Source organism: Colletes gigas, unplaced genomic scaffold (assembly GCF_013123115.1).
Source record: "Colletes gigas isolate AHSC1104 unplaced genomic scaffold, ASM1312311v1 Colletes_gigas_Sc00011, whole genome shotgun sequence".
Lineage (NCBI taxonomy): Eukaryota > Metazoa > Arthropoda > Insecta > Hymenoptera > Colletidae > Colletes > Colletes gigas.
In genome coordinates this window covers 3,365,572-3,392,811 of record NW_025106640.1, presented here as the reverse complement: position 1 = coordinate 3,392,811, position 27,240 = coordinate 3,365,572, and the positions used below count along the sequence as shown (strand labels likewise).

The window sequence follows — 27,240 nt, the reverse complement described above, 5'->3', positions numbered from 1 at the left end:
AACTCGGTCGAATGGCAGCATAACCAAATTATGCTGTTGGCTGACTGCTCGCGATCTGGAAAACAATGCACCCGGAGGAGTTGCATGGTATTGTTCGTGCAATTCGACGAAATCAGATCTGCTTCTGATTCATCTCTTAATTTTGTCGTGTCCTGCGGTCGGAACAAAATCGATTGCTCGGGTTCGTGTGGTATCATCCCCATCGTACCGTCTGACTACCCTTTCACCCTTCATTTTTTAAAAGGGAGGGTCCTTCGAGCCTGATTCACCGTCACGAACGTTCAACGAAATTATATGTCACGAGCATTCCAATAGGTCTCTACGCCTTCGAATCGCTTGGAGATCCGACGACATTCAGTTTGAGGATTTCTCGTTGTTGTACCATCAAGCATGTTGCATTATTCCCTAAAGTCAACCATTAGCGTCTCAGTCGCTGCCGGTTCACCATTTGCTCTACCTTGAGCTGTCAATTATAATTTCCAGTCGTACCACTTATTATTCATCGAGTGTGCTTGTACTGTGCCGTTTGAGAGGCCTATGTTTTTGTTTTGATAGACCTTCCAAGATCTAAAGATCTCTGAAACCGATGTAGCTAGTAATAGCATAAACAGGCATATGATTTATTCTATGACAAACGATGCTCGTTTATTCTCTTTGCGAACAGTACTATACAGGGTGTTCGGCCATCTCTGGGAAAAATGGGTATACGATCTCTGAAATGTTTGTTTGAAATAGGAAAATGAAATCGAGTATTCCTTGGACACAGTAAATATCGGAAGATAGTTTCAGGGCCATTGAATTTTTAAACACCACTTCCGAGATGGACAGTCTCTACGGATGGAGAACAATAACTCTGATAGAAAGTATGGGAAAGGATAACTTTTTCTCTGAATCTTGAGACGCTAGGGACCAGGATCTTTGTTTTCGATTAAACTTATAGCGATTGGAGTCTTCTAAGATTTAAGCTTATCGAGGCAAATAAAAATTGCATTGCGTCGAAAAATAACTAAACAGTATTTTGCGAAAATTGATATGCAATATTCTGTAATACAATGTACTTTGTTGCCTCGAGGGAATCAATGGTCCAAATCAACATGCAATATTCCATGTTAATCGTCAGCAGAACATATATACGTTTCTATAATAACTGATGTATTATTCAATATATCTCTGCGGTAGTTGGCGTCGTTAATTGATATATTTGGCGGTGATTCGAGGACCTCGCCTGGCAAGGCCGACCTTCCGTGTCCTGATCTGAAGACCTTGACCAAACCGATGCCTTCTTTATGAATCAATATCATAGCCTGACGTAAAAGTTGTAAAACTCCTCGTGGCTATGCGCGAAATTCCTTCGAATTTTGTTTAAATTTTTTTTTAATCCCGTCAGTTTTATTCATTGACTACTCCTGCGTTAATCTACCTAGATTGATTAAGCTCACCTAAAGATGACTGGTAAATGATTGGAAATATAATAAATTTAATAAATATAACAGAAATAGAATTGACGTTATACGAAACACGAAATGATGATAATTAAATACGATCGTCCTTTGAACATGGCATATTTAATTTCGACTAATTTTAAATTCTTCCTCTATAATATCATGTTTTTAGGATATTAATGTTCCCACGTTGTTACTAACAATTTTAATATAGGATCTGACGCAACAAACTACAAGCATTACGTTATACAATATTTACAGCGCATAAAGTGCGTCGAAAAATTCCACTGTCGAATATTCCGCGTACCCGGCGCTGCTAAAAAAGGAAATACAATATTGTAGAATGGAATATTCTGTTGGTGTAACAGAATACTCAAATTTGTTCTGACAATTAAGGTTCAACCGAAACTTATTTTAAGGACTCGTAATTGCATTCCGCCGTAATTTCACCAACTCCCTCTACGAAATAATTGCAAAGTCTGGCACAATAATAATGTTACCCGCTCGTTAACCGAATTATTCTAGCCGAAGTCAATTGCACACGGCCGATCGGGGGCTTGGTGGTTGCAAATAATATTAAGGGAGTAGTTTGGTCTGCAACTGTTTCGAAAAAGTAAAAATAGAAATAATCGCGCTGCTACTTTTAATGTAATTTAATTTGATCATTTCGAGGGGGCTGATCGACGTCTCGTCGCGCGACGGATGTTTCAGGTACGTCCGCCGTGATGTCGCCGTGGATCGATAACCAGAGGATCGATACTTCCGATAGGCTGACCTGAACCGTCGCGAGGATCGAGCCAGGGCCGCTTCCCACCCCCTAGGAGCCAGAATCTTCGACGGCGACAAAAACACGCGGGAAAAAGAGGAATGGTCCCTTGGGCCTTTGGCGTGCCTCTCGTCCTCGTTTCTGCTCTGGGTCTTGTTTTCAACGGTTACGTTCTCCTCGTGGTCCTCGGGCTGAGCAAACAGGTGAATACCAAACTTCTTCGCGATCCTGCGCTATCGGTTGATCCGTCGTGTATGGATCGCGCGTCACGAGACCGTCCAGGGGGATGGTTTCTCCAAGACAATGGATCACTGACGCTGCAGGAATAATTCAATAGCCTATCGCTCTTCCTTGATGGCCGTGTTACCGACGACGGGGAACACACAATCGAGTTTGATAGCGCATGAAAGCTCGGGGCGATAAATCTGCACCGAAAACTCGCTGACCCAGTGAAACGCTAGATCTCGAAACCAAGAATCGCGGTTAGGGTCGCGAAATCGCCATTAATGAGTTTCCGAACGGAAGTTGTAACTTCAATCGGGGTTCGATCAAACTGACCGTACACACTCGAACAATTACACGCCGATTTTTTACGGTAGAAATGAATATACAGAAAATAAGGTTTCCAGCGAATTAAATGGCCGTCGTAAGTTCGGATGCGTCGTCTCTATAGAAACGAAAGGCTACGGAGAAACGATATATACCCTGATCCTCTTAAAGATAGATTTTCTAAAGCTTTCTTATGACACAGTCTCTTTCAATCGTCGGCGAAGAAATTAATACGGGGTTAACGGGATTTAAAATGGGTTTCAGGGTGGGAGGGTCACGATTTTTCCGATAGCTGTAATCCCGCCTTTTAAAACGGTTTTCTCTTTTCTAAGGAAGCCACTCCTTTCGCAAGCATGACACATTTCTCGGCCGAGAAAACGAAGCTCGCGGGAAAGGAAAGTGACCACCCTGGAAATAGCATGACGCTTTTACGCGAACCGTTTCAGCGGGCGCCGCTCGCTGACCATGGCAATTCGAACAACGCGAACCCGCGGCGGTTGGAAAAGATCGCGCGCTTTTCGATATAATATCGAAGGCCGAGACACTGAATGACAGCCCGCGAATGTGGGTCCCATAGAACGCGTTCCGGAGCTTTGCGAAACTCGTCGTTAGAGTTACAGCTTTCCGTAAATGTGATTGTACAGCAATCTTCTTCCTAGAATTTTCATTTCGACGGAGACAAAACGACCCGTCGTAGTTTCGAAACGGTTCTCCGAACACATTATTGGATCGAGAGAAAATACTTTATTGTCGTTTAATGGTGGCTGTCTTTTATACCATCGCGTTCCCGAACATATTAAGAAACTACATACGTAGTCGCGTTTATTTAAAAAATAAAACGTAATTCGTAACATTGACGAAGATGTAACGTTTCCTGCCGAGCGTGTTCCAGCGATAAGCGATCGATCTTAAACTTGAAACAGGTTTTTTCAAACTGTTAACTTTTTGAGAGGCAACCACGCGTCTTATTTAGGTAAATCGAGAACAAGAAGCAAATATTTCTGTTGCTATCGAAGCTACGGGAGTCGCGTTTGAGGGAAGCAGCGACAACTCGCGTGTACACTGCGGGAAGTCTGAATTACGAGACTCTAGAACTGGGGATTAAGATCACAGACCCACGCAAAAACTTTCGACGCGCAGGAATGGGAAAAGTTTTAGTTAACGAATTAACCGCGTATCGCGACGATGTCCACAGACGCAGCAGCAACAAACAGCCAATACTTTGTTGTTGACACACTTGGGGGCGGTGGAGGCAGCTGTGTGCCTGATACTACTGATCTTTACCACTGGCTCCTGGCCCATCGCCGGCACCTGGTGCGTCCTACACGGTTTCCTTTTAGCCCTTTTACATCCGGTCGCCCTTTGGACCGTAACTGGACTGAACTGCGACAGGTGAGTCCCGTCGAAAATATTTTTATCGACGCAGCGAATTATTCTTCGTCTTCGATCGCCACGGTTCGATACTTGTTATGTAACCAAGGAACGGTTAATTTCATCTCCGGGGGAAAAACTAATTTTCTAAACTCGATTTTACGCTAGAACGGTATGCTCGCGAGTATCCTAAAAAAAATCTGAAATTTGTAAATGCAAAAAATTGAAATTTGTTACCGGTTTTACATCGACTACGTAATCTAAAATAAATTATTCCTTGGGGATCGAGTTAACCACAGTTATGCAACAAGTATCGAACCCGTACGTAGCAATACGTTAATTTTGCGAGGAAATAGCTTTGACGAATCTAATTCGAATTATAGTTTTCAGCGACGTCGTCAGCCACATATTTTTATCGCGCTTCTGTTTTACGATCTTCATCGCCAATACGTCGTAAACCATCGAATATGGTATAATATTTTTCGGTTCCCTATCTACCTAGGAAGCCACGATAAAGTTGGCGCGTAACGTGTCGTGTGTGGTTTCCTTTGCAAGCGTTCGACAACGTTTATCAGAACGCCGTGGAATTTCCAACGGGCTCCTAGCGCGCTGGGATTTGTATCCAGAAAGGATTTCGATCCTTTGGCAGGAAAATCGGTAAGCCGACGGATTCGTAGGTGCTTTGTCTCTTAGAATACGTGATATAAAAATCGAGTTCAATCCGACGGCTATGTTCAGCGGGACGTGGCCTTACGTGGCGCAAAGCAGCCGAGCCTTTCAACGTTAAGATGTCAATAGAGGCTCCCAGCATTCAGCTGATATCATTTTGGTCGTCAACCAACGCGAGATCTTCGATTCGATCTGAGGCCCCACGACGGATTCCGGTTTCCGTTTTGCACGTATCGGTCGTTACGGAGGAAGATACCTTCTCGATCGCGCTTGGAAACGTATGAACGTGTTATCAAGGGCGGTACGGGGGAGCAAATTCACCCCCCGTGCTAGAAATATTCATTTTTCAGTCGTTAAAACATTCTGAGAACACTTCCTCCATTGTATGTTTAACAGTTAGGCGTTTTTTACGCGGAGTAATCGTTAAATTTTTGAACAATAAACCCAAGCAAATATTTTTGTTGATCGCTGTATTTGATGTAGAAATTAAAAAATAAAATTGAGTGGATCTCTGATTTTGCTGACTAAATTTCTGAATGCACCATTGACGTGATTCGAGGATCTCCCGCGTTCATCGATAATGAATATAAGACACCCGTGTATCGGCGTTTGCTGTCGATAGCAGATGGAACGGAATAAAACCGTCCGCGTCTTGGAATCGCGGTCGCACAATGAAAAGGTCGAGAATAAGGTAAACGTGTCAGTAATCGACAATGACCCAGTAACCGACACTTTCCGCACTATTAGTTAAATATTAAACTTCAAAATGATACTAGCAGCGCTCATTGAACGAGTAATCACAGCCCTGTCGATCACAAGTATACGTTTGAACTTGCCCGACTCGGTGATCTATACCTTAATAATACTTATTCGGACATTTTGAAATAGTAGTCTGTACAAATAAAATCGTCGATTAGTCTCGCGGGAAACTACTTATTACTCGTTGATTTTAAAATATATATAAATTCGTTGCAGAAGCATCCAAGCCCCCCCAAAATAATATTCTCCAACAATTTAATATTGCTTGGAGAAAAGGGAGACATAAATTCCTTTGTTCGATACGGCTCTGCGTAGAACTGAAATGCAATGTCCAGAGAGTCTACAGTCCAGACGTGTCTAAACTCTAGACATAGAACCGCAGAGAGTTAATGTCGAGCCGAAGCAATATGGCCGCAAGACTTACTGCCAGGTTTCTTTGACGCGACGCCATAAAAGGAACAAAGAAGGAAGCAAAGAATAATCGGGATAAAAAGAACAGAAAAGACTAAAAAGAATTCCTTAAAATATTTTTCTTCCTCCTCCAAAAAATTGTTTTTTTTCTCTCGATTCGTCTGTTGGTCGTTTAATTTAATTTTTATATTAAGCTGTTGTATTTAGCTGTTTGAAGAGCGTGAAAAGGTCAGATGTAGAAACGATGATAGCTACGGATAAAAATATACCAGACGAGTTGCTCTTTTAACGCATGGAAATAAGATAGGTCCTGATTTCTGACCGCTTGAAGGAAATATTTTATTTACGGGCTATTCGTGAATTTAGACCGCTACCGTTCCTCTCCGTTACTGTCCCAACCTTCTCTCTCGGCTCGTTCTTCTATTTTCACCCCCGTTTTCATTATTCATCCGGGCATACGTGTCTCGAATCCTGGACCGATCAAGAGTAACCGTTTCAGACGGGAATTATTAAAATATACGACTCGGTTCGCGCTTCGAACTTTTCCCCGCTCGATTAACCATCCGTTTATTGGCTAATTAACGACGAAACTAATTTCGAACCTCGATCATCGTATGACTTCACTATCAAACAACAAATAAAGTTCCGATTTCCTGTGATAAACGAGATTCTACTGTAAATCGAGTAGATATAGATACTATTGATGTTGGAAATTGGTCAATTGTTTTGAAGTCCACAAAGAAGTCCAATAACTCACAGTGTACACGATTCAAAAGTTCTATTGTGTTGGTTGTGCCAGAGTTCATGTAATATTAACGATACTTGAAGCCCTCGATTCTGTAATTCTCTCAAGTTCGTAGATCTTTCTCTAAAATTCACTCGAGCAGATAAATAAATTCACAAATACCGCTTTTTATTTTCGGGGCCTGAATATCATCGATACGTCTCGTGCAGGTCCCATTATTAACGATAACGCGATTGGTTTTTGCAGATATTACGCGATAGCTGCGCCGTTGCATTACGCCGCATTGGTCTCGCCGCGTCGCGTTGCAGTTGGTCTGGCTGCATCCTGGACAGGGGCTCTGCTTTTGTGCGTGCTGCCTTTCTGGGGCCTGGTCCCGCCTTACAGGTTCGTTCTTTTACTCGTAAGATCGTGAAACTTCAAAGGAATCGCCAGTCGATAAGAAACTTTCTCCCTGCTTGTTCGGAATCGACAAGCTTCGAAACCGTTCGATAATTATTTTTCTTACCGTGGACACGGAAAGAGAAAATAACAACTTCGGTTATTAGCCCAATTAATAGTCCGGTACCTTTGTTAATAAACAGGTTCGGCCCGCTTCCTCCCGATTACAGGGTTTCATTTCCGCCGGAGCCCTTTCATCGTGCCGAAGCTGCGATTAATTAAACTCCTCTCAAAATTCCGTTTCAGTACTGTCTGAGGTTTCCGCGTAGAGAACAAACACTTCGAAGTTTAAAGTAAACGATGCCCGTGGAAGATTAAAAAGGCTCAAGTTGCCATGCATTTGTCAACGTCTACAGCGTTCGTTGTTAATGATAAAATATTGCCTGATTTACAGTGCTTGTTTAACTGTTTACAGTCGCGACTGTAAGACACGAGAAAATTTCAAGTAACGGTAGCTCTTAACTCTCCAAAGCATTGCTAACTCTGGGTTACAAGCCAAATCGTAAATACGATACGAAATTACAGTCTTCTCTTACATTGTTTTATACTGCCGAGGAAACCCTTTCTATCGAATGCTCTTCCCTGTAATAGTTCGTTTTGTAATCTTATCGAGAGCTTATGTTACAATGAAATTTTCTATTTCTCTGTAGTCTTGTCTTACATTGTTCACGTGGCTGTCTTCAGAAAAAAGACGCTAGAAGCGTAGGTGTTTGCCAGAAACCCGTATTATAAACTGATTGTGAGACTTGAGGTTCCTTCGGAAGAGTCGTTTTCGGTTCTTTTGGAATTCCCAACATGGCGTCGTCCCTTACAGCTTCGTTCTCGCTTGCTGTCACGCAGATACAGTCCGAGTCTGGGCTGCTGCGCGCCGGATTTTGGGAACGCCTCGTGGGGCCTGGCGGCAGTGCTTTACGGGGCAGTGTACGCGATCCTGGGTCTGGCACTTCCGGCCGTCCTGGTCACCGTCTGCAATTTGCGTGTGCTCGGGATAGCGCGTTATCACCGGCACCGCATCGCCAGCGCGATATACGAAGTTACCTTGAGCGCTCAGGTGACCATCACCCATCAACGGAATCCGTTTTTTGTACCAACTGTCACGGCGCCCTCCGCCGTCAGTCCTCCTCGCTTTCACAGCGCGGCCAGCACGGTTTGTACAATTGTAGCTCGCGTAATTTCACCGGGCTCGGCATAATTCTCCCTTTGCGTGACCGTTCTCTATGCGAAGCCACTTTTCCCTGTACAGAATTCCGCTGAACGAGCGAGGTTCGGAGCGAACTGCTCATTATTTCGGCCCGGAAGCCACGCGTTGATACTCGACGACCGCTTTAAGGGTTGCTTTTTTTTTAGATATTTCTCTTCCGTCCATTTCCGAACAACAGTTCTTTAAATTCGACGGTTTTCTTTTTTTTTTCTTCGCAGAAATGCTTGCAATTCGCGTTAATTTAAACGGTGGAAGCATTTGTAGCCTGCTTCGCAAAGGGATAGTAAAAATCGTGTGAACATGTTTGACATACGCTCGATGTATACGCGTTGCTTTTGCTACGATGTCGTGCTTTGAATGTTAAACGAAGCATGTTGTTTCTCAAATATTTGATGTATCGTTTATTTTCCTGGCTGTTTATCGCATACGTGTTCGCAGAAATAATCACAGACACGTACCGTAACGCTGTCGGAATTTATTTAAAACGTATCATTTTATGTATGGTATTTCCCTCCAAACTATCTACCGCGCGCTCTCATAAACGACAGCAAAGTGTTGTAAAATGTTAACATCGTACGAGTTCATTTTTATCAGTAAATATTAATAAAGATCGGTTCTCGTATTTGATCGGATGGATTAAATGAAAATCGTTGATCCTTCGTTTAAAATCCATCAAGTTGAAAGTAAGTTATGGGACGATGACTTAGTTTGGATTTTAAGATTCTTTTCGACGAACGTAATTCCGATCGCGGATATTGGATTACTTAAATTAAAAAAATTTTCGAAATCCCCTTAATTTTACAACTTCATGCTGCTTTCGTTTACGATTTCTTTACGATCGAATAAACCGGAATTCGAACGAGCTCCGTGCCGTTTCGCCAGAAATGAATTTACCTGAACGATTCAGCAGCGAACGTTGAATTTTTAGGTAATGCAACTGGTCGGTTCTCTGTACTTGCTTTATTTCCCGTATTGTGGTCTCATCCTTTGGGAGGTTTACGGCGTCGGTAATCAACCTCACCTCCACGATCACCCGAAGCTGGCTTCGTTGGCCTCCCTTCTACTCGCTTGTTCTCCGCCCATCAACGGGCTCCTCTACGGCTTGAAATCACAGACCCTTAGACGATCCGTGCAGAACTACTGGCGGAAAAAGGCGACCAAGTCGGAGCTCCAGCAAGTAATGACCTCGATCTCGAAACAATTTCAGCGAATTTTATTCCTTTCAACCCCGTTCCCCGTACCTTTTTGTCCCCCAGAACTCGGTGAATCGCGATTAGCGTCGCATTAGTAATATCGAAATTGCTTTTTAACGAGACAAGAAAGAAGATAAGCAATTCGAGAGAGCGTCGAAACGTTTCAAAAGGAGAATTTCATTTTCACGGATCGATAATACGTTAATAAGATGACCTGCAATTTTTTAAACGAGTAGCCTCGCTGCGGAGAAAGAGGTTGCGACGACGTAAATGCGCTCAATTAATTACAAAGTGTATTTTAAACGATTATAAAAAATTATTAAAATATTTACCGCGACCGTATCGATCCTCGAACGAAACACGCTTTCTCCTACTTAATCATCCTTTCTCTTTCTTTCTAAGTCCGTGCTTTTAATTTACTCCTAGTCGCGAAAGAGCTAACTCGGAGCGTTGACACGTTTAATTTTCTTTCGATTCGATGTTCGAGAACGGCTGGCGTTTACAGTGATTTTGATTTAGGAGATCCAAGCAAGGACGCCGAGCGCAGCAGGATCAAGAAGGCCGTCCGCGAGCGGAACAGGTTCTTTCTTCCCGTTTCCACCGTTGCAACGAAGGCTCAGCGAGGCGTTATTGGCGCTCGGCTCCTGCAGAACTGGAAATAGTTTCGAGAGCAACAATCTCGGTTTTCACCGTACCAGACTGCAGCCTGCCGCCTCGTGCAACACGCTCCGAGTACCGACTTCCGAATCAGGTTAGCCCCGGAGTCAGAATTTCGATGCTTCTAACGTTTCAACGTTCGGCCTTTTCCCATTGACCAAACGGCGCAATTTTTATATGAATCGTAAAGGCGAAAGCAGCAAGCTAGTCAGACCCAGTGCGAGCGCGATAAGCTTGATGGGTCCACATTATCGAAGCGACTTCATCGGGGCGGACGTGGGCACCGGGTGCTCTATAGCAATGAACGAAACGCCAAAAAGAAGCCCAAGGATCCTCATAACGCGAGCTTGCAGCGAAGACAGCCAGGACGGAGGAAGTCCACTGCTGAGGAAACCCTTTCTATCGAATGCTCTTCCCTGCGATAGTACGTTTCGTAGCCTCCAAAATCTATTATTTAACAATATAATTTAAAAAGCAACGATACAGTTTGATACGTTCCATCGATAATATAAACACAAATTTCTAACCTTATCGAGAGCTTATGAAATTTTCTATTCCATCCCTTGGCTGAATTTTCTAAATTTATATTAAACGTTTTTGATTTCTAGTTTACCAAATTTTACTCGTTCAAAGGTCATAGTTTAAATAAAAACGACGTTTTGACCTTGCCTAACCGTAATATTGTGTTACGCGGTTTGCATTTCCGGTATTGCTAGTGCTACCCCACGTTTTTCTTATTTTTAATTGTCCATATTCAATGGCAGAATCAGACACAATTGGCTAATTGTGCAACAGTGTTGATAATAACGTGATGTTACAATGCAAAGTGCAGATAATATCTGCGCCGATTACGTGACAATGCAGGTTGCATAATCTTACTAGTAAGTCATTCTCATTATTTTATAGCAAATATGTCAAACACGCGACCCATTACATTTTGCAGCTTGCTTGAACTTTTTTTTTATAAGCATTATTATTTGCACGAAGCATTAATCCTTCGATAATGAAAAGTGCAAGGAAAATTGAATCCGCGCATTATTAAGGAACAAAAATCCTGTGTCAATTTCTTCCTGACAAAGGCTCGAAAGGAGAGGTCGAAACGTTGATTTCATTTGGATTACGACCTTCGAGCGACCTGGAAAATCAAAAATAAATTACCTGTTCTTGACGCGTTATCAACGGTGCACGAAGAGCGACGAACGACTTTCCGAATTGAATTTTTCAAGAATTGCGGGCGTTCATGTTTCTCTTTTTTTTCTGTACATTACGAAAGAACGGAGATGGCGGCATTGCAGCACCGGAAGCGACAGCAGTACGGGAAGTAGCGAGGCGAGCGTGTGGACGACGGGCGTCGCGCAAAAACTCACCAAGGCGAACGTAAAAAATTCATCGGACATGTGGCCGTCGTCGCGGAGATTCGCGCGCGGGAAAAACTTGGAGGAAGGGGCTCTTCTAGTCGGCGTCAGACCGAGCAATAACAGCGAAAGCAGTGATACCACGGACACGACTGCTACCACCACCACCACGACAATGCCAACAAAGGCAACCGCGATGGTAAGTCGCGTCTTCGATATCCGATATTTTTGACAAGTATTCGTACAAATTCCACCAGCGTGTTTCCTCGAGCAAAAGGAAGACGAAAATGTCGTGGGAAATACGTGTCGAAAGATAGCGAGACTGTTCGATATTCTTGGTCGTTTCCAATGCAGACTTTAGTTTTAATTATAATTAAATTATTTGAACGAAAAAAATAATTTTAGGCTTACCTGATTATTGGCGTATTTTATTTATTTCTTCTTTCGTTCGTTTGATCGCGATGTGAAAATGCTATTGTTATTTATTTTGAAGTCTATTTACCTAGACTTGACGCGGAGTAGTTAATAATTCATCGGATGTGTGGGGCTGTAGACGCACGCCGCAGCACGAGGGTTAAAGCGGTGTATGCCTGTAAATAAAATATATGTAAATGCATTGAGCAGATAAACATTCGTCGGTAAAAATATTTTACAATTATCGTTCGCGTTTAAAAAAGACGTGGAAAATCGAATACGTACGAAAGCAGAGCTGGAAGCCGCGTAATTAGGTCACGGAACGGTTTATTATACGTCGTAAAAAAAATAATTTCCGAATTAATTGGTACGAGCGTTCATTTTTTTGCGTTAATGATGTACACAGGAGAACGGAGGCTATCGGGAGAAGATAAAAGAAGAGATAGACGGCAACAAGGGGGACAGAGAACGGAGCGAGAGCGACAATAGTTGGAGCAGCGTCGATGACATCGACTCAAAGGAAATAGCGGACAAAAGTATGGAGGAGGACAATCTCGAGAAGATTGAAGAGGAAACGGACGAACAAAAGTGCAAGCAATTAAGGCGGAAATCGAAAACGATTCGCAAGCCGGACGTTCCTCAGGATTGCAAAGAGGCAGCGCAGCGCAGGCCTCTTCTCGCCTCGTCTTCTTAAGTTCAATCGACGAACAAACGTACCTTTCTCGGTCTAATTTATTCTAATTCAATATAATTTATCGGTCGAGTCAACAGCGCCGACGCGCAATGAATTCGTTCGAGCCAACGCGAAGGATAATCACTCGAAACGATTTAACCGAGTATATACCGGATGATCGAGCGCAAACGCAGTCCAGACGGAGCTCTTATTTTTTTAAGAATCCGACCACCGTTCGATCCTCGATCGTTCGTCGAACCACTTATGCTCGATATCACACGCAATATATCGACATATCCTGAAATTATATTTTTATACTTCCACTCAGCAAAGAGAAACCACCGTTAATGACAAAAGCCGTGGCCGGGCGCAGTCGCACGCCCTCGGGGCGTGCACGGGAGGCTGATTAAACGCGGCCAGGGTAATCTCGACGAAAAACTTGTCCCAGCCAACAACTCCGCGGAAAGTTGATCGCCCAATCATCCTTGTACGAGCGTCTACGAGTCCCGAGGAAAGTTCGCGCCGCGAAGGCTCTCGTTGTAATAATTTTCTTCGCCGCCTCGCCAGCGACGCTCGCGACGGAAGTTCGTCCCGGAAATTCGCGGGGGAAAAACGGCACGACGAAGTAACCAACACCCGAGAAAGTTCTTTCGACGATAGAAGTGTTTACGGATCGACGAGAAACTCGCGGTCGATCCACGAGTTGGAGACTCATCGCCCCAGGGGTCTGGCGACCTTTCGGGGCGAAAACAGACGAAAACAAAGGTATACGTGCTAGGCAGAGTTCAATGGAATTGAATGTAAATCCAACATTCGCGCGATGGATTAAATTAAATTTGTAGGAATTTAGATAAAGAGATTGCCAACCACTGTCGTACATCATCATCGATCGTAGACGTCTTAGATCGTCTTTACACGGTCCTACGAATTTGTAATAAATATTGTTCTCGGCTAGATCGTAAGGCGAGGCGCAATAATATATTGATGTTCCTAATCAACGGATTTGTAAAAGATAGAAATTTGATGCTCGTCTTCGGTTGTTTCAATGACACGTAATTTGGGACTTTGGTAAGTATAATATTTAAAATTAATACAAAAATTCGTGTTGCTATGACGGAAGTGTTTTTAGAGAAAGAAAGTTCCTATATGATTGGTTTCCCTGTTTTTTAATTGTTTCACTTTTACGTCCTATTGAAGTACCCACACGCGCGCGATTTGAATAAATGAATTATCATTATTAAATTTCTATCTTGTACGAGGAATGATAACCACGTTTTGACGTTTATTTTATTGCGAAACTCTGACAACGTCTTCTTTGTCGAGAGAAGGAATCGAAAGTCGAATAGCCGTGCGTCAGAGTAGGAATAGAAAATTAGAAGACTCGTGGTTCATCGAAAATATTTCGCGCCGGACGCGCAAATCGATCGACATAGACGGTCGTTGATCGTAGTAATTGATAATAGACGATGACTGTGCTAAAGTGATCACGCGGACGATTAATAAAGGTTAACGAAGAGCGACGAACCATCGTACGGACTCTTTTTACTAGCCAAGTTTGTACAGTTGTTTGTGAATTGTGATCTACTACTGTGTATGCACCGACACGGTAATAATTTGCAATCTAGGTGTAGGAACAATCACCCGAAATTAACCGGCGTTAATCTTGGTGGTTATTGGAATTGATGTTTCAAATTTTGTAGAACGCGAAAGAATGCGTGAGCATATGTGTGTCTGTGTATTCCCGTGACGATAGGTACTTTCAAACCGAAACGTTCTAGTTCCTGACAACACTCAACGTGACCCTTGATTCTTTGATTCTGCACAAAAGTTTACAGAACGGTCCATTCAGACTTCCCCATTTACGTAAAGCCGAGTAATTGTTTAAATTTAAATTCGATATTTCTTGTATCAGAAACATCAATTTCGTCGCGAAAGTACAAATCTTATTTAAAAAAGAACGAGGTAACGCAACCTTCTCGGTTTAAGGATCAACTACACATCGTCGAGCTGTACAGTTGATGTTGGAAGCCACGTGAATGTGTTTATCTTTAATTCGCGTGCACGGGCTATCGCTTTTAAATTCGTCAATTAGAGCACGGAAAAGCGATCTCGTCGACAAGGCGTGTTATTGTATCATTCCGACGCGAAGAACTTTGTCGGGTTCGGGCGTTGCGTTAATGTTAATAATATTAAGGTATCATCACCTAAAATGATGTCTGAGTGTATGTCGTTAGTGCAAATAAAGAAATTATTTGAAAAGCACCGATTCTGATCTCACAGTCCTTTCCCGAGTTCGTTATATTTAAAATCGACATTGGCCAAACAAGAATAACAACTCGAAGCTGCTGCCTTGTTTTTACATAAATAACTGATTCTCTGTTCCCGTTTTATTTCTTTCGTTTGTACAGTAAATACTCGTTAAGGAAGCAAAATCGATACGGTAACTACGTTGCATTATATGCAACGTTTGACTCTGTCATTGGACAAGTTGCTCGATGAAATTATTAAGCTCGACATTTTGCGAATCGCTATTACGAGACGCTCTGAAACTAGCAAAGCAACTTGTAATAGATTCACGCTGAGGATAGCTACCGGATCGTTTCGTGCCGATGGCCACGCAACCGCTAACTCTCAAACCTCATTTGTCTGTGTAATGAGGCTACAAACTTAATTTCGACTGGGATATTTTGTACCCGGCACGCTATGAAATTACCGTCCCGGGACGAAATTTTCGGTGAACGTGTGCTCGACAAATACGATTTTACGGAGCTAATACAATTAACGTTTCTTTGATTACGACTCGCGCTAACCAAAACTCCCACGTTTTGAACGCGAGATCAGGTACGAAGAAAGGAAAGTCGAGGATGGTAAAACAATGTGAGGCCTCTGGATAGCCCCTCGATGGCCTTGAACGGTCAATTGAATTTGTTACGGCTATAATTTGCGTAATGATCTATATCGCAACAACCAACGATGATACTCGCTTCAAACCTTGACCGTATACTTTAAACGAGTTATTTTTCGCATAAAACCTAAAAATTAAATTTTCTTATTAACGTGTTATTTTAAATGAATTTTCTAGTCACGATGTATTGGCTCGTAATTACGTTTTCATCGGAATGTTACCGTCAATGTGTTCAAATGTTTATGAAATTAAGTAAATTACTGTTGGTCGAGAATATGGAGGACGGCTCGGTCGGCAGTTGAAGCGTTAATGATTCGTGCGTCGCGGGGGCAACGTTCCCCAATCGTCGTCCCACGCATTCCGATCCCTTCGACCAGAAAAACTCGTAATCTGAAGATGTTACAAAAACTCGCGAGCGTGTGGCTCGAAACAAGGCCTCCATTTAGAATCACCGAGCGATTTCGAGCGCAACCCTGTCCTCTATCGCCTGGAATTCAAATAAGGGGCATTAAATTCACCGGCGCGGGCAAGAAACGATCCCTTCTACCGCGATCGGACCTCGCAAACACGTTTCGAGATGTTTTCGTCGAGAGTTCTGCCGCTCGACGAACAATCTCGCCTGAGCACTGCGCGATAAACCGCGTGTCGGAGCGACACGTTTGATGTCCAAAGTTGCAACGGGTTTCTCGGACGATTACGGGTCGCTTCTTCATCGGGCAACCGTGTTCTAACGTTATTCCACGTCGGTTCCGTATTTTGGCTTAGTGCGCGAGCAATCGTAGCATCGAAAAACCTCGGAGTATGAAACAGTCAATAACCCCGCGGAAGGAATACGACCTCTAACTAAGGTACTTGAACCAATTTTTTTTCTATACGTAAAACACTCAAATCTGATCGTACAAACAACCGAATATTCATCGACACGCAAGTATTACTATTTATAAACGAAAGAAAAATAGATTTTCTTTGGTCGGCCGTGAAAAACATACACATATTCGGATAAACCTAAACTGAAAACCGTGAAATCTTTTTCGTAAAAACGTATGTAAAGTTATCCAAATCAGAATAATATTATTCTTTAAACGTTTCACATTTAATTTTTTAAATATAATTAACGTTATTTTAATTTCGAACTTTTCGTAACGTTCTCTATGAAATATAACGATATTCAACATAGTGTTTCTATAAATGTAAATACGCTTTTTTATTATTAGCAGGTGAAATTAATTGATGATGTTCGTACAGATGCGTATTTTACATAGAAAAGTGGAATCCGGACTGAAAGTTTATTTCCTTGTTAGAAATTTTTAAACGTGTACTTTTTGTTTTGTATGTTTTACTTCGACATACTTATCTGTTACGACAAATAAAAGTTATTATTCGGGTGTTTGCTAAGATAGCTAGTTAAAAATGGATACTTGTCGACAGTTACATTATTAAAAGTTATGACAAAGAAAAAGCAAATCTCAAAGAAAAAGACTACCTCGAACTCAGAAAAATTATTGTTCGTAAAATTAACTATACAAATATAGTTATATGTTCCTTTTTATATAGAAAACTTTTGCGTTATCAATAGGAAGACTCGTGCTGTGCACATCTCTAAAGCACGTGAAAGAGTGTTCATATCGCTATTTTCGTCATAACTAATCATAATTCTAAATACACGAACAATTTTTCATACATGATATGTTCCCCATCTAGTTTTGGTCAAATGATTCAGGCTGCTTGACAATCGTACAGCGTGGCTTCTTAACAATTTCGACAAATTTTTAAACTGTGACTATAGAGGAACATGACGCGGAGACATAGCTTTGCAAAAATAGAAGAATCGCGAAAGGAACCGAGGTAAGATCGCTAAATTATACTATTAAATCTTGAATTTTTACGATTTTATTTCATCGAGCTCCGTAGAATATTCTTGAGTTTTTTAAACACAGAAATCACGAATATTATTTTTATAAAATTCATGTGTTGGAAATTAATAAAAAGCCAGTGAATTTTTTAAATCGTTCTGACATTGCTCTACGTAACTATTTATGTTTTGATCCGCTTCCGTTGTTTGTCGACCAAGTTTAAATATGTAAAGCAAAACAAATTTTCACGTTCACGGACACCATTATTAACACGTTCCGTACCGTGGATACGAGTCAATTAGCTTAAATAATGAGCATCACCTTACCAGCTAAACAAATAACGAAGATATTTACATACGACGCTTGATAACCTAAAGTAACAGAAAATAAACATTGAACTATGAAATGAGTCGTTTAAATAAAGAAAAGAAATGAATAGATTGTTCTGCGGGTCCTGATAAAAAATGACTATAATCCATAGTGATCGTGTCGCTAACATTTTCAACAAATTAAATATTCAGCTATTGAGAGGGGAATATAAAATTAAGATTTGTTTTATCGAGTGACCTTCTTAGAATATGTTACATTATCAAACGAGTCGCGATAAAGGAGCGGTAGACAATGCGAAATTTAACGTTCGGACGTTAATTCGTTCGCGTTTTGCTGAATCATATTATACAGTGCTTAGCACTACCTATAATTGTCGAATATCCGTTATAAATTGTCGCAATTGCATGCCACTTCCCGATAGTTCGTCCCGTGCGGTCTACGACCCAGATTATAACTCCTCTTAACATGTTGACTGCCATACTAAATTCGCGTGAGTCCCACCGGACCATGGTTTTCTAGTCAGATTATTTAACAAAAAGATTGACCGTATTCGGTCAAACAATACTATGTATATTTTATTCGAACCAAACAACAGTGTAAGCTTAACTTACCAAGTATAACGAGCTTTAGATTTTATGTTTTCCCAAATTTTTAGCAGACTGCAATTTAGCGTCTCATGCAACTACCATTTTGTTTGAAAAGAAGAAAATTTTTTCTACCTTCTACGAAATAAATTAATATTTTCTTGATAACTATATTTCTCATTTGTATACTTTGTTCCAAAAGTTTCAACTACGGCAATTCTACACGCAAAAATCAAGTTTAAAAGTGGGTGGTTTGCTCGCTATGAATGTTACGACACGTTTCTATTTAACCTCAAAGTTTTTAAATGAATGTCAAGATATATGCTAATACCTTTTGAAGAAAATTAAAAGGAAAGCAATATACATATACTCACAATTTTGAAAATATAGATGACATGTAATAGCTTATTAAACAGTTCCAAATATGTAGCGGTATGGTTAAAGCGGGAATGGAAGGGTTAAGCAGCTCATCGAACCTTGCAATTAGACGTAGAACTATTTCAAAAAGCTTGTTTCTACTATCGATCCTCTTCTCGTAAATAAGTTTGTTGTCTGGAAAATGTATTTGTTCTTTAGTCGAGCATAGGAATGTGTAAATGTGTTTAACAGAATTACTACACTGTACACGGTACAAAAAGATGCTAATATGTAACATTTTTTCAAATTGTGGTAAACGCATGTGCACGTGACGAAATAATTCTGCACTAATGGCGACGAACGCGCAAACTCAGATTGATTTTCTTCGGTCAGCTGGCGTTGGTCGCATCCGAACGATGTGGTTAACATTTCGTACGAATTTCGACGGCCGATTTCAGCTGCGGTGCGCACGAGATGGCAAGGAGGTACTCGATAAAACGAAATCAGGAAAGGAACAAGAAAGCTCGATTGTAAATGGTGATCAAGAATCGTCGGTTTCACACAGTGAGTGTTAAATGTCGATAGAGCTGAACGCTACGTTAGGTCCTGTCAACGTGTGTATTTAGTCGAACAGTCGAAAGGTGGCGACAGCTGTTCTTTCGGTGTCTCGATAACGGTTATCGTTGTAGCTAATATTTCGATAATGAGATGGTTAACTTTGCTCGTTTTCTGATCCTCTTATATAGCAAAAAAATATCATGATCTCCTCACCACCGTCCAGCACCAGCTCCGCGTACGCTAGTACCGACGATGTTCGTCAGTACTATGGCAACGACAAACGAAACTTCCTCGATTCGGACGACGTCGGAACCGCTCGGCTCTTGCGTTCGTATTCGCCTGGTCGCAACAGAACGAGTAGATTTTTCACGAGACACTTTGTCAACAAGTGAGTTGCTTTTTTGACAAGTAACTCTGTAAATATGGACTGAGAAAACATGAATTTGTCGTAACATGTAGCCCCATGATAACACTTCCACAAGGTCCCTCATCATCGAATAGATAGAGCTCGATCGTACAATCATTTTAAAACAAAAAATGTTTATCTACGGACGAACTGTTCATTAATTTATCAATGCTCGTAAGTCATAGTTCCCGATAATCCGTCATTGTTGACATTGATGTATCGTATAACGAAAACAAAGCTTGATAATGTTAACTTAGCAATGTCACAAAAGAATGAACATAAAGAATGATATCTTGAAACATGCTTACTCGTTCGTGACTTCAACTCTAATCAAATTTGAATTGTCCCGCTCCATACGTAATTGCCTGAATCTGAGTTTGCGCGTTTCATGATTATACAATATGTTAAGTAACGGATTCAAATCTAATGCCACTGTGGCATAATTTATTTATAATTATTCAGCAAAACGAGTTTTCAGCAGAAATCCAACGTTCTAGATTAACAATCGAATAAATACACTTACCAGAATAGAGCGCACATAACCTCGGCGATGATTTCACTACCTCTTCTTTGTCGCTGATTTACTTGAAGTTTTCTAAAATCAATATCAATTCGATATTTACATTAAACAAATAATGTTGATCATGTTACATTTTATCAAAAAAATTATTCACCGGAAGATTAACACGTATTTAAATATTTACTTGTTGTAATACTTTGATCACAGGATTTTGTAAGATTAGAGTAAATACCACACACGTCATGTGCACTCGCAATAATGCAATGCGCGTAATTCCGTATAACGAATCTTTTATACCCACACTCTAATAATGGATTACTATCGTAACATTTATCGAAATTAATGTTTCAAATATTTAAATATTAAAAAAATTATATAAATTATTTTATGCTCAGTGCTTACTAGTGCTAAAATTGTAAAAACCGTACCGATGCATTTTATTAAATTAAAGGTTAATATACTTGTTATGCCTGGAATCGAATTCAATGGACCTTGATATTATTTAGCAATAATACATTTTCAGGTTTTACCTTACCACAAAAAATATTGTAATAGCCGGTATAGTATTAGCAACGATGATTCTTGCGGTAATAGCAGTTTGTAGTATTTATGGAATCAATAGAGAGTTGGAAAATCAGGAAAACGAAAAAATACCACCTGATCCAGAAACGCCATTACCTCCATCATGGAGCCAAACGAGAGTTTTCAAACGTGGTGCTGTTTGCGCGGATGGCGCTCCATGCGCTGTTGTTGGCAAGTATGTAATCTATAAAAATAAATAAATAAATAATTAATGATAATGTACGAATAATATACTTAGACTTTTTTGGGGGTTTTTAACTTAAAAACTACGACAAATTTATATTAGAAATATGAAATAGTCTAACTTTTTAAATTGTAGATCTAACGATTCTTTGCAGATCGATGTTAGAAAGAAATGGTTCGGCGGTAGACGCTGCTATAGCTTCAATGATTTGCAACGGTCTTGTGAATATGCAGAGTATGGGTATTGGGGGTGGATTCTTTATGACAATTTACGATAGAACGGCAGGACGTGCATACACGTTGATCGCAAGGGACCGGGCTCCATTAGCAGCCAATGCTACCATGTACGATGGAAAACCTAGAGATGCATCATTTATCGGTAAATTTACTGCTTTCTTTTTTCCTTTATTTCTTAAGTAAATAAATAATAAAATCGATAAATTCATGAATCTGATAGGTCCGTTGGCCATCGGTACTCCCGGAGAAGTAGCAGGCTACTGGGAAGCTCACAAACGTTTTGGTAAATTACCATGGGCCGATTTATTTAAACCCTCGATCGAATTGTGCGAAGAAGGATACAATTTAACAGAAATCCAATACGACGGATTCAAATATAACGCACAGAATATTCATAAGGATCGTATATTAAAGTAACCGCAGGCATTGCAATTAATTGTCCATGAGTGCGATAGTAATGTTAATAAGATACGCTTTTTTCAGACAGTTGTTCGTCGATCCCGAGACCAACGATTTCTATAAACCAGGATCAAATATCAAGCCAAAGGTACTTTGTAAGACTCTGCGGATAATCGCGGAAAAAGGCGCATTAGAATTATACAATGGCACCATAGGCAAGCTTTTAGTGAAAGATTTACAAGAGAAAGGATCGATAATAACGATGGAAGACTTAAATACTTATAGGTAGATGTTACTCAAATGACTAAATACTACAAACTATTTGCTGGATGCTAAAGAGTAATTATTTCTAGAGCTACGTGGGAAGAACCAATACAGACGAATATCTCCAACGGAGTAAGAGTTTACACCGTTGGTATGCCTGCCAGCGGAGCTCTGCTTACATACATCTTAAATATTTTAGATAATTTTCATTTCACGTCCGATAGCACCGCTGATTACAACCGAACAATTCTTACATATCATCGGATGATAGAGACATTCAAATACGCTTATGCGTTGAGAAACGACATGGCTGATAAAGATTTCGTCGATATGGAAGAAGTTAGTAAACTTCTCAAAGATCGTTAGTGGAGTTCACCAGGGATCTGAGAATACTATATTATTAACATTTTCCAAAAGATTACCATTTATACATAGAAATCCTGAACTCCAACGACTTATTTACTCGCTCGCTAATATATTTTTGTTTGTTCAAGTTAACAGAGAACTTGACATCCAGGAGTTACGCGTACAAAACTCGCATAAAGATTGACGATCATAGAACGTGGGATGATCCAACGCATTACGGAGCATCTACCCTAAGCAGCGCGAAAGATCAAGGAACCGCGCATGTTTCAGTATTAGCGCCAAACGGAGACGCAGTATCAGCCACTAGTACTATCAATCTCTAGTATGTTTCAATCTTTATAATATACATTCATTAATGTGCATAATGTAAACATGTATACGCAGAATTCTAAAGAAGCACAAAAAATTAATATTAATAGTTTGAATAATTCTATACTAGACGATTCTTTTTTTTGGTAGTTTCGGAAGTGGAGTTACTAGTGAAAGTACTGGAATATTACTAAACAACGCAATGAATGATTTCGGTGTACCATCAACGGTCAACTACTTTGGCGTTCCACCTAGTCCAAACAATTACATTGCGCCTGGAAAGAGACCTGTATCATCGATGGTACCCTCGATTTTGGTTGACGCGAATGGTGACGTGAAGATGGTTATCGGTGCTTCCGGTGGCACCAAGATCACCACGACCGTTTCTCAAGTCAGTATTTAGTAATTATTTTTATCATACATTTCGAAAACACTATGTGGCGATTAAAATACCATTAAAAATTCGTATAAAAACTGCTCGTCATACAGAGTGTAAATGGTGTATATTTTACAATTTTAGATAATTGCCAAGATTATGTGGATGGGACAAACGGTGAAAGAAGCCGTGGACGCACCGCGAATACATCATCAATTGTTTCCATCGGAGATATCCTACGAATACGGTATTCAAAAGCAAGTGGTAGATGGTTTGAAAAAGATAGGTCACAAAACCTCGAGGTACAGAGTTCGTGGCAGCGTAGCGTGCGTAATTTGCGTCGTTAATAATACAATTTACGCGAACGCAGATTTTCGAAAAGGCGGCGACGTGTATGGACTCGACTGAATGATTATTAATAATACGTAAACAGTATCTTCCAATATAAGGTACGGGTCTTTAAACTTAAGAGTTCATCCACAAGTATTGTTTGATTCTTCGATGCTAAATTTTTAAAATCTTTGACCTTAATAATATACGAAATCGTTTTAAACAAGAACTTCACGCTGTTGTAAAATTCGTCCTATACGAAATTTGTGCGAATTTGGACTTTCTCAATAAAATTTTTTCACGTATTATACCCTTTTAACTATCACCTCTTACACTCGCTTCGAGAAGAAGCTTTTGATAAAATTTATACTCCTGCCATAATAATAAATATTTATACATGAAATTTGTAGACTATAAATTCTAGATTACAAACGAATATTCTTTGTACATTTAGGGTTAACTCAATTCCTATGATAGAACTATTCACGAATGCTCGTAGAATGTTAACGATGAAGCTTCGCAAGTTCGTTAGAACGATGAATACTATTTTCTAAATCGAGCAATCTATTAATAGTTTCGAGAAAGTAGTTTGTACTTTCTAGTTTAGATGTATTTAAAAATATAGTTTAGAAAAATGGCATGAAATGGCTCGACCATGACCACGTTATACACGAGAGTACGTACAAAATGATACATCGTAGATGGCGTTGAAGGGAACGTATCCCGCCTAAACTGGTTTCCTGTTTCATCGTTGGTATATACACATATATGTATTCGCTTCTTTTGACATTCTCGACGTGACTAGTAACAGGATTCGATCGCTTAACGAGATTGTACGCGTATGCGGCATCCTTTCAACCGACTTCAGTTTTGCAAAGTCGACATTTTCTGGCAGTTTCGCGTGTCCTCACGGTTAATAAACTACTTTCGACTTCTATGTGCTGAGAGAACAATAAATACATACATACATACGTGACAAAAGTATCGAACGAATTGCATTTTGTGCGACCACATCAGAAAATGAATCGCAAAAATTCAACTTTTAAATGATAAAATTAAACGTATTCGATGTGTCCGATAAAACTGTGCAACGGAGTCGCAGTTAATTTTTTATTTGCAACCTTGAAAAGCATACTGTGACCTGAGTTGCAATATTTTTAATGCGACTCGTTGAGTCATAACTGTCGATAAGCGAAGACAAGAATTTAAAAACTACTTTCAATACCATGTTCGTTCAAGATTAATTTATAACGTTCCCCCCTTCAATATACAGTTTGTTTTGTTATGAGTCTACCGTAGCGATATATTTAGCTGCACAAGTCATTTGTAATAAACGATTAAGATCGTAAATACAATACATTCAAAGCCAATTATAAACACACTTGTGTCTACAATGTGTCACAGTACACGTAACTTGGAAACTGGAGACGTAAATAACCACATCTGTCTTTACAAAAACGTATGAACGTGCATAATGTCACGTATATTTTCGCATACGAGGCTTAATTAGCATCTGATAATAGTGCATAATCTTCGGTAATTAGAGCATATCGATACTCGAACACCAATAATATTCGAGATTGTACAATTCCAGTTAATCTGGAAATTTCTTCAGCCCGGCTATGTTTTTACGCCGATAGAGTAGAAAACACTATCTGATATCGGATTTTTATTTACCACGCTCAATACGTATATTATATATCTTGGCACAAGTCGGTGAACGATAGGAGTAAACATTTACCAACGTATTGCTTACGAAGATATCGAACTTCTAGAAATAAATACTACAGCAAAGAGCCGATAACGCATGCGCGATAAATCTGTTTTGTTTGTTGACAAAAGTATGATTTTTCACGTATGAAAATGTGATATATCCAGTTTTGAGTACATTTAGCAATATACAGCATTTCGTTTCCAGAATCGAATAACAAGGTTTTATAAAAAAAAACTTCCGAGATTACAGCCAAATATGCGCAGGTAGTTTCTAAGCTACGGAACTGTACTATCAAGGTTGTTTGTATACAATGTAAATGAAACGTTTCAAATGCTTATATGGATGTTTAACAAGCAATATTAGATAACCTTAGTTTTTGTTTAGTTTACGTTCATCATACAATTATGCGTACGTAATAAAAGACTCCAGTAGATGGAACATGTAAAGGTTTCGCAGCATTCAATATAGAATAACGTACGATTATTTGCTGAATATAGATATAGATTACGAACCTTTCTGCGGTCATTGCAGATGTTCCGTTAACCTCTGTAGCCGGTAACATGTTGAACGTCTTGTAAATACTTAGTGCGAAGTTCTAGAACATTCTCTGCCGTACATTTTCACAGAAATTTCACTTAAATGCATTTCGAGCCGTAGCGGCGACAAAACTTAGGCTTTTTACTTCTTACAAATTAAATTGATGTTAGTTTATGCTATGATACGAATTGGTAAAAGGACTTAACGGTTAAAACAGTGTTTGCATCAGGCATTCGAAATGCTAGAGGCATCACTGTACGCCACGCATGCGTGATATCTTTAGCAAACACTATATAAGGAGCCATGAAAAGCGGCGTCCAGATAATATCGAACTAAAAGTGAGAGCGCAAAGTAATATTCTCGGCAGTGTTTACGCCGTTATTTTCAAAGTATATTTTTTGAAGATTCAAGAGCTATGTCTGACTACTACGTTGATGAATACGAGCATTTTAACTACGATTACGACAAGCATATCTTCACCGGCCACAGTGGTAAACAACGAAGCAAACGCGAAGCTTTGACACATACAAATCATTTCGATCCGTGCGGCCATTCTAGAAAGATCCTGACTAAATTGATGAATTCTGAGCACAATAAACGAAATGCTGGAAAGACCAAAGCATAAATCGTAAGCAAAGTTTATTAAATTATATCATAATTTCTGACGCGTTATTGCTCGAGTTAACGTTATTGATTCGTTTAGCCAGAAAGGTCCGCAACCTTGGCCGGGTTAATGCGTGTTTATGTCTTCGATGTTTTACTGCGTACTTGAAATTTATATTACGTAGAACTACATATGTATTAATGCAGCTAAATGCCAAGCAGCTTGAATTTAATTAATTTTTAATTTCGTATTACTATTATTATTATTTGCCTCTTTGTAAATTACTTCCGAGATACTGTTCTTTGTTTCTTTTTGTAACTGCGCAACCATTTTAAAGGTGAGTCATTTCTTACGCGAACACTTGTTGCCTTTTACTTTATACTGAAATAAAAGCTTTACGAAAAACGATAACATCGATCATTTTTAAAAACAGCGAAAACTTTGAAACACGTACCAAAAATTTATTGATTATTTACTTTTTTCTTATTAAATCCGTTATTGTTCTCTATTTCAGGACCTTGGAGTTCGACATCCTATTTTTGGAAGAAGTATTCGTTCTTCAATTTTGACGAACTGGAACCTCCTAGATATATACTATATTAAGCAATCAATTTTTTCATTTCCTTTATTCTCAGCTATGCATTTAGTCGTTAAACATAGATCACTTAGAATAAGATAATCATTAGTACTTGGTACAAATAGGTAGTGTCATATAATCATCACTATTTTTCATGATATATCATAATTTGTAGGATAAGTGTATCCTGATTAGACTATTCCAAGATCACCTGTGTTTGGAGTTTTCATAGTATGATAAGAAAAATTAAATGTGTATATTGGATTTACGCACATTGAGAATTTGTAGCTACCAAGCATCTACTTTGAAATACAATTACTGAATGTAATATGTAGTGATTTATTTGACTATGCAAAAATATGTCATCATTTTGTTTTCTAAGATATATTAAGTTAAACCTTTGTTAACTTGGCAAGACTATTAATTTCAAGTACTGTAAAGTTCAGAGAAATAAAGATAACTGAAATATATACTTGTGATAAAATTATAATAAAAAAATATATAAATTTATACTCGAATTCATGGCTTTCGGCTGGATGCCGCGTCCGTGTTCAGTGATTTGCCGACGTTTCGCAGTTTGCATTTTCAGGGTTGAAGGCTCTGGTT

The 27,240-nt window shown here is 39.8% G+C and overlaps 4 protein-coding genes across 20 annotated transcripts in view; 3 read left to right on the top strand and 1 right to left on the bottom strand.

Moving 5' to 3' along the window:
* The window catches only part of LOC122398419 (beta-3 adrenergic receptor-like), a 46,191-nt gene extending 31,434 nt beyond the window's left edge, over nucleotides 1-14,757 (top strand). The window contains exons 2-10 of the mRNA XM_043398236.1: nucleotides 2,154-2,411; nucleotides 3,953-4,149; nucleotides 6,959-7,096; nucleotides 7,991-8,297; nucleotides 9,280-9,528; nucleotides 10,064-10,295; nucleotides 10,392-10,625; nucleotides 11,475-11,755; nucleotides 12,377-14,757. Of these exons, the coding sequence (XP_043254171.1) occupies nucleotides 2,310-2,411; nucleotides 3,953-4,149; nucleotides 6,959-7,096; nucleotides 7,991-8,297; nucleotides 9,280-9,528; nucleotides 10,064-10,295; nucleotides 10,392-10,625; nucleotides 11,475-11,755; nucleotides 12,377-12,664 (2,028 nt within the window). The 5' untranslated portion in view covers nucleotides 2,154-2,309 and the 3' untranslated portion in view covers nucleotides 12,665-14,757. The remainder of the gene's footprint in view (nucleotides 1-2,153; nucleotides 2,412-3,952; nucleotides 4,150-6,958; nucleotides 7,097-7,990; nucleotides 8,298-9,279; nucleotides 9,529-10,063; nucleotides 10,296-10,391; nucleotides 10,626-11,474; nucleotides 11,756-12,376) is intronic.
* Nucleotides 1-25,644, bottom strand: part of LOC122398422 (phytanoyl-CoA dioxygenase, peroxisomal-like) — a 63,431-nt gene extending 37,787 nt beyond the window's left edge. For 2 of the 13 annotated variants that reach the window (XM_043398241.1, XM_043398253.1), the window contains exons 1-4: nucleotides 25,429-25,644; nucleotides 20,835-20,922; nucleotides 20,160-20,231; nucleotides 12,059-12,146 (exon numbers count right to left, since the gene is read on the bottom strand). The gene's annotated coding sequence lies outside the window, so the exon portion shown is untranslated. Of the gene's footprint in view, nucleotides 1-11,967; nucleotides 12,147-18,689; nucleotides 18,868-19,443; nucleotides 20,078-20,159; nucleotides 20,232-20,310; nucleotides 20,399-20,691; nucleotides 20,923-25,428 lie in introns of those variants that run through there. The other 11 variants (XM_043398242.1, XM_043398240.1, XM_043398254.1 and 8 more) reach the window with 11 other exon arrangements.
* Nucleotides 16,194-23,433, top strand: LOC122398418 (scoloptoxin SSD14-like). Of its 5 annotated transcripts, none has more exons than XM_043398232.1 (11): nucleotides 17,346-17,393; nucleotides 19,066-19,236; nucleotides 19,419-19,618; nucleotides 20,680-20,913; nucleotides 21,077-21,300; nucleotides 21,379-21,571; nucleotides 21,642-21,842; nucleotides 21,911-22,160; nucleotides 22,316-22,509; nucleotides 22,647-22,887; nucleotides 23,017-23,433. In XM_043398232.1, exons 2-11 carry the CDS (start codon nucleotides 19,207-19,209, stop codon nucleotides 23,278-23,280), a joined length of 2,031 nt encoding a protein of 676 aa, XP_043254167.1. In that variant the 5' UTR covers nucleotides 17,346-17,393; nucleotides 19,066-19,206; the 3' UTR covers nucleotides 23,281-23,433. The 5 variants fall into 5 exon arrangements, with proteins under 5 accessions (XP_043254168.1, XP_043254169.1, XP_043254167.1 ...); XM_043398231.1 differs by having other exon boundaries at nucleotides 17,375-17,393; nucleotides 19,047-19,236; XM_043398233.1 differs by lacking the exons at nucleotides 19,066-19,236; nucleotides 19,419-19,618 and adding an exon at nucleotides 16,194-16,396 and having other exon boundaries at nucleotides 17,250-17,393.
* A 118-nt stretch (nucleotides 25,645-25,762) lies between the features above and the next one.
* On the top strand, nucleotides 25,763-27,104 carry LOC122398423 (nuclear protein 1). The gene is made up of 2 exons (XM_043398256.1): nucleotides 25,763-26,081; nucleotides 26,572-27,104. Exon 1 carries the CDS (start codon nucleotides 25,869-25,871, stop codon nucleotides 26,076-26,078), a length of 210 nt encoding a protein of 69 aa, XP_043254191.1. The 5' UTR covers nucleotides 25,763-25,868; the 3' UTR covers nucleotides 26,079-26,081; nucleotides 26,572-27,104.
* The last annotated feature ends 136 nt before the right edge of the window (nucleotides 27,105-27,240 follow it).